General features: G+C 50.3%; 1 protein-coding gene across 2 annotated transcripts in view; it reads left to right on the forward strand.

Moving 5' to 3' along the window:
- LOXHD1 (lipoxygenase homology PLAT domains 1) overlaps window positions 1-15,097 on the forward strand; it is a 140,928-nt gene that overhangs the window by 58,396 nt on the left and 67,435 nt on the right. For both annotated transcript variants that reach the window (XM_066352890.1, XM_066352891.1), the window contains exons 13-17: window positions 5,041-5,195; window positions 6,638-6,798; window positions 9,755-9,831; window positions 10,679-10,875; window positions 13,208-13,400. In XM_066352890.1, the coding sequence (XP_066208987.1) occupies window positions 5,041-5,195; window positions 6,638-6,798; window positions 9,755-9,831; window positions 10,679-10,875; window positions 13,208-13,400 (783 nt within the window). The remainder of the gene's footprint in view (window positions 1-5,040; window positions 5,196-6,637; window positions 6,799-9,754; window positions 9,832-10,678; window positions 10,876-13,207; window positions 13,401-15,097) is intronic.

The following is a 15,097-nucleotide window of genomic DNA, read 5'->3' on the forward strand; positions in this document are numbered from 1 at the left end:
AAATGGCCTCAGGGGGCCGCATGTGGCCCGCGGGCTGTAGTTTGGGGACCCCTGCTCTAGACCCTCCAACTCCTGCCATTGTTCTTGGACACTGTATCTGCTCAGGCTGCTGTATCAAAAATACCACAGACGGGGGGCTTAAACAACAGAAATGTATTTTCTCACAATTCTGGAGGCTGGAAGGCCAAGATCGAGGTGTTGGCAGGTTTGGTTTCCTCTGAGGCCTCTCTCCTCACTGGGCAGATAGCTGCCTTTCTCGCTGTGTCCTCACATGGTCTTTCCTCTGCCCCTGTGGTGTGTGTGTGTCTCTCTCTCTTCTTATAGGGATACTGGTCCTATTGGATTAAAGCCTGCCCAAATCATTGCATTTTACTTTAATTATCCTTTAAAAGCCCTCCCTTCCAAGCACAGTCACATTCTGAGGTGCTGGGGGTTAGGACTTCAGCATCGGAGTTTGGAGGGAACACAATTCAGCCGACCTTTAACAAACAGCATCTCTCCAACTGCGGGCAAGGGCCTGCCATGTATCAAAACCGTCTAGAGTGTTGGTCAAAGTGAGTATTCCCGGGCTCAACTCAGACATGCTGACTAGACTTCCTGAGGGCTGTGCCTGGAGAGCTGTGTTTTTATCAAGCATACCAAGCAATTTTTATTCCTACCAGAGTGTCAGAGTTTTTGTCCTACTTCTTTTGTTCACATCCCGGTCCTTGCCCACTGGGTTGACCTCCACCTCCTTCCCACTGAGCCACCCCCACCCCACGCCTCCCCCAGGATCACTGACAAAGCGGTTCCTCCTCTGAGCTCCATGTTCCTGCCTCTGACCCAAGAGCTTGCCCTCCAGCCCTGCATGACCTTGGACACTCCACCTCACCCCTGACCTCCTCCCAGCTCCTTTCTCCCCGCATTCCTCCTGGCCTGTCAGGGACTGGCCCACTCGGGTGCGTACAGGATGGACTCTAGGGCCACACTTATCAGCAGTTATCCAGGGCAGAGAAAAAGAGGTCCTGAACTTGGGCAGGGATCACGTAGGCTAGAGAGAAGAAGATAAATTCTAGAAATATCTGGCAGGAGTTGGTGACTGTATGCCATGGAAACACAGTGGTCAGATAAGCTTCCCAGTCAGGACGTTGGGAGAAACTTTGCGGATGAAGTGACATCTGACCTAGGTCTTCCCCGGGTGAGGCTTTGCAATGTGTTCCATGCCTTCTTTGGTCTTTGCTATACTCTGGAGCTCACACCAAATGGGATTTCTTTCTTGCAACTGCTCTTTCTGATCCACATAAATGTCTCCTGCCCTCGTTTTCTTCTACAGGAGCTCAGATGTTCTTTGTTGGTCTGGGTACTTCTTTGTCACAGTAAATAGGACTGGTGGCAACAGCCCACTCCTCCAGGTGATACCAGGGTCTGAGGAATAACATGCAGGGCTTCCTGGGGGTCCCTTAAGTGGGGACATGGACTCCTGTAAAACGAGTAAACGCCAATTTAAAACCAATTCTCTGAGCTTGAAATTGTGTGTTTCTAGAGTACTTAAAAAAATAAAGGCCAGTCAAAAAAGCAATTAGTGCCAGGTCTGTGAGCCAAGAAGCTCTGAACTGATAAACGCAGACAGGGAGACGTGGACAAAACATGCATGGGCTCCCAATGTGTTTCCACCTCAGCCGTCCCTCAGGAGCTGCGGGCGATAGTGAAACCAACGAGGTCAGCGTTCTCCTGTGCACACACAGCACAAGTGATTGCAGAGCAGCGACAAGTGGGCGGGAGACCATCGGAGTCGAGTGCCGAGAGTCATAACTCCTTGTTAATCAGGCTGAGTTGTAATTTTTAAATTAAAGTACAAGAGTCTCTTGTACTTACCCATCTTTTTAAAGCCTTTACTGCTGATGGCTAACAGTATAATCATTTTTAATTGTTCACAGACTTCTTGCCAGGAAGGAGCTTGGGACCTCAGTGGCTGGTGGGTTGAGGAGCCCTAGAAAGTTCGAACTGTATGAGCCTTAGAGCGGAATGAAGAGGGCTGGGATTCACAGGCAAGGGGATTTCTACATTCCCTCTTGGCTTGCTTTTGGGCATTGCCCCGAAGTCCCAGCTACTAAAGGCAAAACTGACGCTCATCTAAGTTGAGAAAGGCGCAGGGCTGGCGTTCTCCTTTCCCTTTTGTGTTTCTGCATGTCGTTCAGGTAATGCTACTCATTCCTCTTCTGTCATTCTTTGCCTTTTCTTCTAACAAGTATTTTTGCTACAGGCGCTGTATCTTCATAGAACCACATGTATAACGGTCAGATTTCTTTTCAGCTGTCTTTGTTTCTCCACATAAAAGTGCATATATTACTGAAAAAAAATCATTTGTCCATTGAATTAAACTTCCTGGCATTTGTCTCATTCTGAACATACTTTATTTTCATTTTTGATGGACCACCAATGAGTAGTGTCAATTTTTTAAAACTACAGCTTTGTTGAAGTGTAATTTATGTGCGATACAATTCACCCATTTACATGGCTTTCAGTATATTGGTGGAATACAGTGGCTTTTAGTATATTGATGGCTTTTAGTATATTGATGAAATCATGCACCCACCAGCACTATCAAATTTCAGAACATTTTCATTATCCACCCCCCCCCCCCAAGAAACCCTATTCTTTCACCTCACTCCCTAGTCTCCGACAACCAATAATCTATCTTTTGTCTGTATAGATTGGCCTATTTTGGACAGTTCAGATAAATGGAATCAGATACTATGTAACCAAGCGTGTCATATTCTCAAGGTCTGTTCTTATTGTAACATGTCAGCATTTCATTTCTTTTTGTTGTTGAATAAAATTTCATTGTATGGATATACCACATTCAACAGTTGATGGACATTTGGGTTATTTCCACTTTTTGGCTATTATGAATAATGCTGCTATTGAACATTTCTGTATACATTTCTGTATGGACATAAGTTTCCAGTTCTCTTGGATATATCCCTATGAGATGAATTGTTGGCTCTGTGGTAAAGTAACTCTTTGTTTAACGTTTTGCCCAAGCCAAACCTGAGAGTCATCCCTGATTCCTCTCTTTCCCTCAATCCATCCCCAAGTACTGCTGGTTCTACCTCAAAGATGTATCTCTACTAATCTATTGACTTATCTCCATCTTCACTGCATTCCTGGTCCTGGGCACATCCTCTCTTTTGCGACTACTGTAATTATTCTGCTCTCTGGCCTTTGTCATTTACTCCTTTTCTCCTTACAATCAATTTTCCACATGGCAGCCAGAATGCTCTTTAAAACATGGATCGGATCAAGTTACTGCCTTGCTTAAATCCCTCTAATGGCTTCCTCTTGCATTAAAAAAAGGAATTAACAAACCAAGGACGCCACACTTCTTGCCTTGAACTGTCCCACATCACCTGTGTGACCCCTGTTTCCCTCTGAACCTTATCTCACCCCCCTCCCCCTCCCTCTGCTCCAGCCACACTGGCCTTTTCTCTGCTCCTAGAACACCTGCTACTCGTCCAACACTGGGGCTTCGCACTTACTAGTTCCCATCTCTCAGAGCTTCCCCGGCCGACGCCTATCATCACCATTTAAACTTTACCAATTCAAACGTTATTTCCTTGCGCCAAGCTTTTCTGCACCTCTAAATCATCTTCACCCCCCAACGCACTCCTCCCCACCCCCCACACTCTGCGGCATCACTCCATGATATGGTCTTTTTATTTATTTATTTATTTATTTATTTATTTATTTTTTTTTTTTACAGAGACAGAGAGAGTCAGAGAGAGGGATAGACAGGGACAGACAGGAATGGAGGGCGATGAGAAGTATCAATCATCAGTTTTTTGTTTTGTTTTGTTTCGTTTTTCTTACAGAGACAGAGAGAGAGTCAGAGACAAGGATAGATAGGGACAGACAGGAACGGAGAGATGAGAAGCATCAATCATTAGTTTTTCCTTGCGCATTGTGACACCTTAGTTGTTCACTGATTGCTTTCTCATATGTGCCTTGACCGTGGGCCTTCAGCAGACCAAGTAACCCCTTGCTCGGGTCAGCAACCTTGGGTCCAAGCTGGTGAGCCTTCTGCTCAAACCAGATGAGCCCGCGCTCAAGCTGGCGACCTCGGGGTCTCGAACCTGGGTCCTTGGCATCCCAGTCCGACGCTCTATCCACTGCGCCACCGCCTGGTCAGGCGAAATGGTCTTTTTTATAGGTGTACCTCCAGACTTTCTAGTTCACAATTAGTTTATGACTTTACTGTCCATCCGTCCTCTCCACTCCTCCCTCTCCTGTAAGCTCCATGGAAGCAGGAGTCTGTCTGTCTGCTCACTGCTGAGTTTTTGTACTTATTATGATGCCTCCTACCCACTAGGCTCCAGGAAACAGATATGGGGCAAATGAATGAATGAGTGACTTTCACTTTCCAGCTTATTTTAAGTGAAGAGTTGTGTGGTGTGCGGAGATATGCGGGTCCGCCTCCTTCACGGCGCATTTTCAACATAGGAAGAAACTGCTGCTCGTCCCGTCCCGTAGCGGCTGCATTTTGCGCCCTTTTTTTTATGCTTGGTTTCCTGGCTTGTCTCTAGAGCTGGAGAGTTCTGAAGAGAAGGGGAGGCTCAGTTCTGGCTCATAAAGTAAACATTTTACTTGGGAAGACAGGACAGGTATGCATTGGAGAAAAACCTAAGGCAAAATGTCTACTAGGTTGGCTGGAATCAAATGTCAAGATGTTTGAATTAGATTGTGGTCCCCAAACACTGACAGTTCCTTCCGGATCCCCCGAGGATGCTTGCAAACAGTGCGATTTTAGGGGTCTTCCTCTGGAGACTAAGACTTGGGAGGTCCGGAGCAGGGTTCAAGACTCTGAATTCGTCAGTTTCCCGGGGGATTCTGATGATAGATCAGCACTGGCCTCCTCTGGTCTGTCTGGGACAAGGCGTTGCAGATCTGCAGAGGCTTGGTGGTAGGAGGTGGAACTCGGATAGCTGGGGAGGGAGCCGGGTCAGCCCAGGGGTGGGGAGCAGGGGACTGTCAGCCAGCGGTGTCCCTCTCTCTGCCTGGCAGTGGCCCGGTTCCGTGTGACTATATGCACAGGGGACTTTGAAGGTGCAGGAACAAATGCCAACGTCTATCTCTGCCTTTTCGGAGACGTGGGGGACACAGGGGAGCGGCTGATGTACAACTGCAGGAATAGCGACCACATGTTTCAGAAAGGCAATGTAAGTCGCAGCATGCCCCCCACCCCAGCCCCACCCCCACCCCACTGCCTGGTCCTCCCTGCTCTGTTACACAGAGCTGACAGCTGGTACTGAGCCATCAAAGAGGGCAAGGGGACCAGGAATTAACATGACTGACACCCACTGGGCTCTTAGGACTACCAGCTGGGAGCTGGAGAGCCACCCTATGGGGGGGGGGTCTTAGTCCCCTCCCCACCCCTGAGCTTTGAGAAGAGGGCAGCGCAAGAGGACACTGGGGAGGTAGGAACCATACCTCTCTTCCCTTGGGTGGGCAGTCAGGGAAGGAAGCCGGACGCCTCAGCTGCGGACCGGAGGACACAGACTAGCAGAAGGTGAGGGCCTCTGAGGACCCACTTGGGAACTTTGCATCTTCCACAAGCCATGACCATGAGGAGCACCTTGTATGTTTTTTATTTTGTTTTTGTTTTTTAAAGAAACCAGGAAAGATACTAAACATGGGGTGGAAGAACTGGATTTCACTCCTAGCCTCATTACAAATGTACCGGCCATTCCCCTCTGTTTTCCTGGCCATCACATGGGTTTCCTGGGAGGCCGTGTGAGGCAGGAAGATGTGGGAGCAGACCCAGCCTGAGGCCAATCACTGCGTCCCCAGGAGCCCCGGTCTCCCTGTTTCTGAGTGTGGGAGGGGATGCCAGCTTGTGGCTGGCTGCGGTGAGGATTGCGGATGGCAGGTGCCCCACCCTGCCAGCATACCAGGCCCAGAGCACACAGTAGGTGCACAGTAAAGAGTCCTTCTGATAATGTGAGGCTCAAGGTTGCCTGCCAGGTGAAGGGGATTTGCAGACTGTCCTCACGTAAGTCTCTGTCCTCTCCTTCCTCTGCTGCTCCTCCCACGGCAAGGGCGGGCAGGGCTTGGGGTGTGGGGAAGGTCTCTCTCCACCCTTTCCATTCTTTTCCTTCTGTACCTTCTGATTCCTCTGTCCATCAAGCCCACCTTCCGTGCCCCTGTCCCTGGAGGCCCCGGGAGTGCTCCTGTAGACTGGCTCCTCTTTAGCCCCTCCTGTATTTCTGCTGCCTCGAAACTTGTGAAATTAGCGAGATCACTGGTCCCCCTTCCCCAGCCAGTTCTAATCACTACCATTCTCAAAAGGGGGTCAGTATCCTCCTATCGCAGGAAGCCAGAGGAGGTTAGCCAAGGAATTGATCATAGTAAGTGGTTAGTGCTTTCTAACACTGTTAACAGTGTTCTTTCTCTACGGGAACTACCTTTTAGGGGACCTCAGGGAATGGTCATTGATTATCCAAAAAATGCAGATCTCAGTGGTTGGGAACTTGACATCGAATGACGTTTCAGGGGAAGAAACCGGGGCTCTGGCTTTGCTGGTTTCTGGGCCTGTGTCTCCCCCGTGTTTGGGTCCCAGGGGAGCCCCTGTCCAACTGGCCTCGCCCCTCCCCCTTTGAAGGCCGATGAGTTCACCATCGAGTGTGTCACCGTGCGGAAGGTGAGGCGGGTGAGAATCAGACATGATGGCAGAGGCGGGAACAGCGGCTGGTTCCTGGACCGGGTGCTGGTGAGAGAGGAAGGGCAGCCCGAGGACGACAACGTGGAGTTCCCGTGCTGCAGGTGCGTGAGTCCCCGTGCTGCAGGTGCGTGAGTTCCCGTGCTGCAGGTGCGTGAGTTCCCGTGCTGCAGGTGCGTGAGTCCCCGTGCTGCAGGTGCGTGAGTTCCCGTGCAGCAGGTGCGTGAGTCCCCGTGCTGCAGGTGCGTGAGTCCCCGTGCTGCAGGTGCGTGAGTTCCCGTGCTGCAGGTGCATGAGTTCCCGTGCTGCAGGTGCGTGAGTCCGGCCGCTGGACCTTGCCCCAGCTCAGGCCCGGGCCCTCGTCCTGGGAAGACCCAGCCCTACAACCTGGACCAGGGGGCAAAACAGTGTCTTAAGGATGTTGTTGGTGCAAAGAAAGAGATACCCCTCTGGTGGTGCTTAGACCCGTCTCCGCCCCACTGGCACTGGGGGGCCACTGTCAGGTCTCCTGACAGTGCTGCACTAAGACAGCCCAGCCATGAGTGCATCTCTCTTTCTCTGTCCACACACACAGAGGCACTTGGGTACCTGCATGAGCACACTGACACATGTTTGATACAGCTGTGTTGCTCACTACCTCATGTGTCCAGGAAGAGTAGTTTTCCAACCATGGAGAGTCACTGGGATGACCCCAACTGACCAGGAGTCTAGTGACCTACCTGCTGTGTGACCTTGGGAAAACCTCTTAGCTTCTCTGGTCTTCTGTGCCTTCCCAACCATCGTGAGTCTTATGTGATGGTGAGGGTATGAAATAGGGTTGCACTTCGAACGGAGCCAAATCTGCTGAAGGTGATGCCCATGATGTTGACTGCAAGGCAGGACAGGAGCTAAGCCCCTCCCCCCAAACACCCCAGAGCTCCCCCTCCCCCAAATACTCCGTGCCTATTTTAGAAAATGGACTCATATCTTGCTGAGGCATGTGCTGATGGCATTTGCTGACTCAGGACCCAGGAGGACTTTGAAGAGCCTGGACATAGAGCCTGAGTTCACACACTGCCTCTCTTCGACCTGGGCTGTTATTCTAGCTGCGGGGAGAGGGGGACAAACCAGACCAACTTGTCAAAACCTCCCTGCCAGGAGCAGTGAGTGTGGGTCTGTGTGTGTGCAAATGTGTTCATACTTGCACAGACTCATAAATGCTTATCCATTTAGCAACACCTCAACCTGAAACTGAGCTGGAGTGTTTGAAGCTGAGAGAAAAGGCTAAATTTGGAAATATCTATTAATACCCTGCGAGAATTTAGGTGGAAACTGAAACGACAAGTCATGGTTTCTGCTCACTGCTGGGGACAGCCTGGGGACAGATAGGAGGTGGAGAGAATGGAGAGAGGTGGATTTTCCAGTGGCTGAGGGCTGGCTGGTTTTCCTTCCCTTCCTTCCCTGGGAATGCATGCCCAGGGTGCTTCCCGAACCTTCTGCTCTGCACGTCTGTGGGACTGCACCGTAGCAGGACAGACAGAGCAGGAGGCTTCTAGTGGCTTGATTCGAGGGGCTCTGGCCAGAGCCTCCTGCTCCCAAATCTCTCTCCGTTCCATTTGGTGCTCTCATCAATGCCTAGAGTTCCCCGAGACCATCATGTCTTGGAATAGCAAATGGTTTTTTTGTGTTCTAGAGTCACAGCACCAAAGCTCATGGGAAGTGTAACAACTTAGTTTCAGCTACCATTTTAATACTAGCTGACAGCCAGGTGACAGCAAGGTCGGGGGAATGTAAGATCATGGCTTGGGAGGGAGGGAGGGAGTAAAGGAGGGAGGGAGGAAGGAAGGGAAGGAGGGAAAGAGGAGGAAGGCATAGGGCAGCCACAGTGCTGTCTGCACGGACCCTGCGGAGAGAGCAGTATATTGGCTGAGAAGACCGTGGTTTAGGGCACTCTGACCTCCATGTCCAGGGGGCAGGGGAAGAGGCAGTGCCTGGGCTCCCTCTGATGCTCCTCTGGCCTCGGAATCGCCCCCTCTCAGGAGTATAACGGGTAAGCTGCAGAGACAAGCAAATGGGAAGACCCTTGGTCAAGACGCAAGTATCTTGGTTTCCTCATTGCCCTAGAGAACAAGGGGGGGTCTCTTCTGCTGCCATCACCTTGTATCACAGACCATCCTGAGTACTGGGGCTGAGACAACCTGTACCTATGTGCTTGTCTGAGTTCTCAGGCTGGGTCTTTATGCTCAGTGGGAACGGTGCTTTGCAGGTGAATTTGTCCAGTGTCTTTGCTGGCAGATAACCAGCAGAGAGCTGGGTCCACAGCCCACTGTGACATGATGAGGCACGGCTACTCATCCCCAGCCCTGCAGGGTCCACACCAGCGACCCCTTCTTGGCGGATCTCACTCCAGGAGACTCAGATCAAGGCCCCTTCACCACGAACCTTTCTCCTTTCTCTAAATACCTGTTGCACTTCCCTTGATCTCTCACCCATCCTTATCTTGATTTTCAGTGCCTTGACCAGTCTATCCTGTCTTCTCAGCAGACTGTAGGTCCTCTAAGGGCAGGGCTGTGTCTTATTCATCTCAGTGTATCTCCTCTCTTCTCTCTACCCCAGAGCCCTCAGCACGGAGCCACGTACCAGGTGAGCTCTTAGGGGAAAAGGTGGTTGTTTTCATAACTGTGTCCCAGGTGTTCATGGCATTTAGGACAAACTTGTTTACCATGACTGCCAAGGTCCTATATCAAGTATCCCTCCCACCGCTCCAGGCTCACCTGCCAGCAGCCACTCTTCATTCACGGCATTCCATCCCCACAGGCCTTTGGTCAGCTTAGCCCAGCCTGTGCCCTTTCTGTGGTTAACTCCTTGTCACTCTTCCAATTTCAGCCGAATATTACCTCCTCAGGGAAGCCCCCGCCCCCACCAGTCTGGGTTGAGGCCCTTTGTCCTGAGCTCTGGTAGAACCATTTTCCTTTGCTTGAATTCAAAGTGCTGGCCCCGGCGACTCTGCACAGACTGTGTGATGGTTGGTTGCCTGCCTGCCCCACGCAAAGAGCTAACAGCCCCTTACTTGCCCATCAGGTGGCTGGACAAAGATAAGGATGATGGGCAGTTGGTCCGAGAGCTGCTGCCCAGTGACAGCAATGCAACACTGAAGAGTAAGTTGTCCTCATGACCAGGTGACGACTGGGCCCTGGGCGAGACAGGCGCCCTCCGTGGGCTACACAGAGGCAGGCCCTGGAGAAAGCACGCGCTGTCCACGTGGTCACGCAGGCAGCCCCAGGAGGGTGGAGAGGAAGAGCTCTGAGGGACGGTCTGGAAATCTCTTACCTGTCTCACTGTGCACACAGGCTCTTGGTGGCCTTGGGTGGGGGGCCCCGCATGTGAGCCTCTGTTGATTAGAACAACAAAGGCTATAACTCTAAAGCTGAAATGGATTCTCCCTTCTCTAGATGTTTTGTCCTTTGTGCACAGTTGATGCAAACCCTCCTGGGTGATAAAAATGGAGTAACATCAGCAGAGTGTCCCACATAAGAACACTGGCTTTAGGTCCACATTAGGACTTCACTCCTGGCTGGCTACTGACCAACTCTTGACATCTTGAGGCAAATTCCTAAGCTTCTGGGGCTCTAAATCCTCGCAAAGCCGAGGTCAGAACACTTAGTAGTAGTATAATACTGTGGATAAAACATACTAATCACTGTTAGCAAAGGTCGACGGTCCCTGAGAAACTGCTTTAAATCCTTTGTCTCTTTCATTTAGTATCGCATGCTTTCCTGTTCCTAGCACGTTCAACACTTCGTGGGGCAGGTCGAGCAGGTGTTAGAATCCCAACGTTGGAGATGAGGGGACCCCGCAGGGATGAAGGGAACCCTGTCCCAAGTCACAGGGCTGCTTAGAGAGAGCGAGAGCCCACCGCTCACTGCAGAGCCCCTCCTGCCCCGCGCTGTCCTGCCAGCCCCGCCCTAACGCCCCACTTCCTGCCTCTCTCCTGGGCCTGCTCAGACTACCGCTATCACATCAGCCTGAAGACAGGGGACGTCCCTGGGGCCAGCACGGATTCCAACGTCTACATCAAGCTCTATGGGGAGAAATCCGACACCATCAAGCAATTTCTTCTCGTCTCTGACAACAACCTGAAAGACTATTTTGAACGTGGCCGGGTGGATGAGTTTACCCTCGAGACCCTAAACATTGGAAATGTAAGTCCCCTTCTCAGGACCATGTGACATCACCTTTCCCCGCCTGGGTACACACACACACGCGCGCACACACACACACACACACACACACTTGTGTACACATGGATGAACTTATTTTAAAGGGAAAGAGTGCCCACTGGGGGTTAATGAGGTGCACCCTGTCCCAGCTCTGACCTAGAGCAGCTGAAGATGTGTGGACAGTGGTTAAGCTTCCGGAGTCTCTGGGGAAGGAATGCATATCTTTAGTGGCTGTAGACCCACCATTGCCTTTACCTCTGTAGCCAGGACCAGTGTACTGAGATCCCAGGTACTAGAGAAGGGGGCCCTGGTGTGCAAGGAGGCAAGGAGGGGAGGAGAACTGAGAAGAACTCCGCAGTTGCACACTGGAGTGGGCATCAGTGTTATGCCCGGGAAGCTAGTTTCCCTGCACACTCCCAGGCCACACGAGAGATTCTGCCCCGGAAGAGGGGACCCGAGAGTCCCTCTCCATCAGGGCTCCAGGTGGCCCTGCTGCAAGGGGTCTGAGCACTTTACCTGGAGAAGAACGGGTCTAACTCTCTGGATATGAGGTTGGAAATGTTTCTAGAAATATCTGAACTGGACTTTGTGTGCTTAGACAGTGACAGGCCTCCCATCTGCAACCTCACCTGTCCTAAACCTCCCCTCGGGGGGGAGCCTCCCCCTCTTCCAGACGCTCCCATCAAAGTCCTCTCTGGGGAAGGACCGCATGTCAGTCATGTGTGGATCTTGATGGTAATGAGCTTCAATCAAGATTTTTTTTTCATTTTTTATCAGAATGTATTTACATTTTAAGCTGAATTAACAATTGTAGAGTGAAAAGTTGTTCCCTTTACTTAGGATTTCTGGCAGCAGCCAGAAGATAAATTGGACATCTGAGGGGAGAGGGAGGACACTTGGCCTCTTCCTTGTATTTCTAAAAGCCCCCCTCAAAGTAGTGTGACCAAGAGGTTGGGAGTGTGGGCTCTGGCTGCCCACAGCCTGGGTCTGAGGCCCAAGGTTTCCACTCTCCACGTATACATTACACCCACATGCATACAGTAAGTGCTCAGTAAACACTCGCTTTTATTGACTAGTGCTCTACATCAATAACAGATGCTCCAATCAGGTGCTAGGGATTGGAATTGAAAGATAGTCCCCTCCCTTAAAGAGCTTCCAGTCCTATCAGCTAGAAGACACCTGTCCCTGTCTTTACTTTCTCAGCAGCCCTTCCCCGGGACTGTCACAGTCCCAGAACCACAGAATGACAACCAAGCTCTCCATGTCCCTTCACATTCACCCGGAAGTCTCTCTAGCTGTCTGTAGACACAGTTGGGTTCCTTCCAACAACTCCAGGGGAACCGGTTACTTGTATGTTATGATGATGTTTCCAGCACCAGCTGTAAAGAGGCTCTTTGTACTCATAACAGTGAGATCAGGGCTGATGAACAATTTTCTAAATTTGGCTTTGGCACCAGACTCATAGCTAACGTCACCCCTCCAAACCATCACGGAATCTGGGGGACTGGAAGGGATCTCAAAGGCTATCCAATGCTTCCATCTGATAGCAGAATGGCACAGTAAACCACTTTTCAAAGAACATAAAGACAATTTGAACATTAAAGAACCAATATATATAAGGATGCTAACCTGTTCGTCTATGTTGCCTGTAGCCAAAGCTGTTACAATTACAATGTAAAATAGCAAAGCAAGTGAACCACTGAATGTTATTGGAAAGAGAAGAATATTCCCCAGGTCCAAGAGGGAGAGGAGAGGAGGAATTGGATATAGAATGACAGCACCCTGAGAGGCTGTCCACGTATTCTGTCACCCATAGGATGGATGAGTCAAAGAGGAAATGCTGAAATACATACAACAGTGTATTGTTTAAAACAAAACAAAGTCACATCAATAACATGGCTACCAGACGCAGATGGCTAACATTTTTGCATGTTTGCTTTCTTGTGAAGCCACCGCATTATTAAAGTGCATATTAGGTACACCACAGAACATTACTAAGTAGGTACCTGAGCTCTCAAAGTTCATGCCACACCTGCTCCCCCACTTGCTTCTTACAACTTCCCTGGGCGGTGAGGTGGACTCAAGAGGAAGGAACAGCGACTCCAGGCAGGAGAGGTGGTGCCCTACCCCCCCCCAGCTGGCTGATGGCGGACAGGTCCCTGACCCAGCCCCCTCCTGCTTAGCCCCCCTCTCCCGAGGAACTGGAGATGGATTGAGGAGCGCAGCTTGTGCAGGTGTTTGGGAGGTAGGGATGGAAGCACGGAGGTTTCTAGGCACTGGCTCCTGACTCACCTGCAGCCCTGTTTCCTTCCAGATCAACCGGCTGGTGATCGGGCACGATGACGTAGGTTCAGGCTCCAGCTGGTTCCTGGGCAGCGTGCAGATCCACGTGCCCCGCCAAGGCAAGCAGTACACCTTCCCTGCCAACCGCTGGCTGGACAAGAACCAGGCTGACGGGCGCCTGGAGGTGGAGCTCTATCCCAGCGAGGTCGTGGAGATCCAGAAATGTATGCAGGTGGCAAGGGTGGGACTCTCACGTTATTTCCCTGGGGAGCTGGGGTAGTGGGGATGGAGGAGTGACTATGGGGCAACTTAGGTCTTGTCTCCAAGGGGGAGGCTGAGGGGGGAAATGGGGGCTTCCCACTGTCTCTGGTACCATTGTTTCTGGAAGATGGGCTCATTGTACAGAAGGGGAAACTGAGGACTCAAAGGATGAAACATTTTGTTCTGGGTTAAAGCCAGCAAGTGACTTTATAAGAAATGTATATTCTTAGCCCTGTGTACAGGAGGACATAGTCCATGGCTTCTCCTAGAGGACTGGCTAAGGAGATAAAACTGTTTATTACTTACTCAATAAATATATATCAAAATGTTTCTCTGAGCCAGCACTGCCCCTGGCTCTGTGGAGGCAGCCATGAGCAAAACAGACAAAATCCCATTCTCACGGACTTTACATTCCACGAGGAGAGATGACCCTTAAATACATACCACAGTGCCGAGTAAGGGCTGACGGATTAGCAAGGGCATGGGGTGAAGGGCCTTTATGGTCAGGGTGGTGACACTGGTGACTCAAGGTGGAGTTCAAGGTGATCTGGCCACCCCTTGCACCTAAGCCAGAGCGATAGGTTGTGGAAGGGCTTAGAGAAACACGAGGTTATCTAGAGGGTCGGGAAGACAGTGGGACAAAACCTGGCCCAGAGAATGTCACTTTCTCACCTCTTTCCTCTGTGTTTCTGCTTCTACCCTGAAAGCAGCTGCCCAAGGCTCACTCCCACAGGGGGCTTCCCTGAGAGGGAACCCGCATGCAAACCCTCCTCTTTCTCTTCCAGAACCCTTGTGTCTTCTCATGAGTGCATGTTCTGTGCCCAGCTAGCCATAGGTTCCTTGGGGGCTGTCACATACACATGTTTTGTAACGGTACCTGCCAATGTGAAGAAGAACTCGATTCCTACCAGAGTAATACAGGTACTAGTTAACAACATACAGATAGAAAAGTAGGGGTTCCCTTCCCTCTCCTCCACCCCCATTCTCCCAAGGTCACAACTTTTAAATTACTTTAGCTTTTTCTTCTGAAATTTCTCTCCATGTTTTGAATAATTTGCTTATCAATTTCTTGATTTTTTTAGTCAGACATTAACTTCCTACTGTGCAAGAGGAAAATTCAGCTCTTATAACACACGTGCATGTGCCAGTGTGTGATGTGAGTGTACACCTTCACACTCCCCCTCCTTCCAACTCTCAGTAAGATGAAATCAGTATTCAATTTTTACATTATTATGACTATGCAAATATTCACTACTGAGATACCTACTATATGATGATCGCATTTCATCTTTTGTAGACATTTCTGTGTTTTCTTTTCCCTGGAGTTAGTGGTAGCTTCATTTTTTCATTTGTATACTTTTCTAAATACCCACCTGTATTTCTAGAGACCCACCTCTCTACTCACCCATCTATATAAGTGTGCTAGGACTGCCACACAGAATACCATAGATGAGGTGGCTTAAACACAGAAATTTCTTTTCTCATAGCTCTAGAAACTAGCAGTCCAGGATCACGGTGTCAACTGGTGGGGTTTCTTGTGAAGCCTGTCACCTTTCCTGACAGACGGCTGCCTTCTTGCTGTGTTCACATGGCCTTTCTTCTGTGCATGGGCAGGCATGTCTGTGTCCTACTGTTCTTCTCTTATAAAGACACCAGTCAT

The sequence above is a fragment of the Saccopteryx leptura genome, chromosome 11 (genome assembly GCF_036850995.1).
Source record: "Saccopteryx leptura isolate mSacLep1 chromosome 11, mSacLep1_pri_phased_curated, whole genome shotgun sequence".
Classification (NCBI taxonomy): domain Eukaryota; kingdom Metazoa; phylum Chordata; class Mammalia; order Chiroptera; family Emballonuridae; genus Saccopteryx; species Saccopteryx leptura.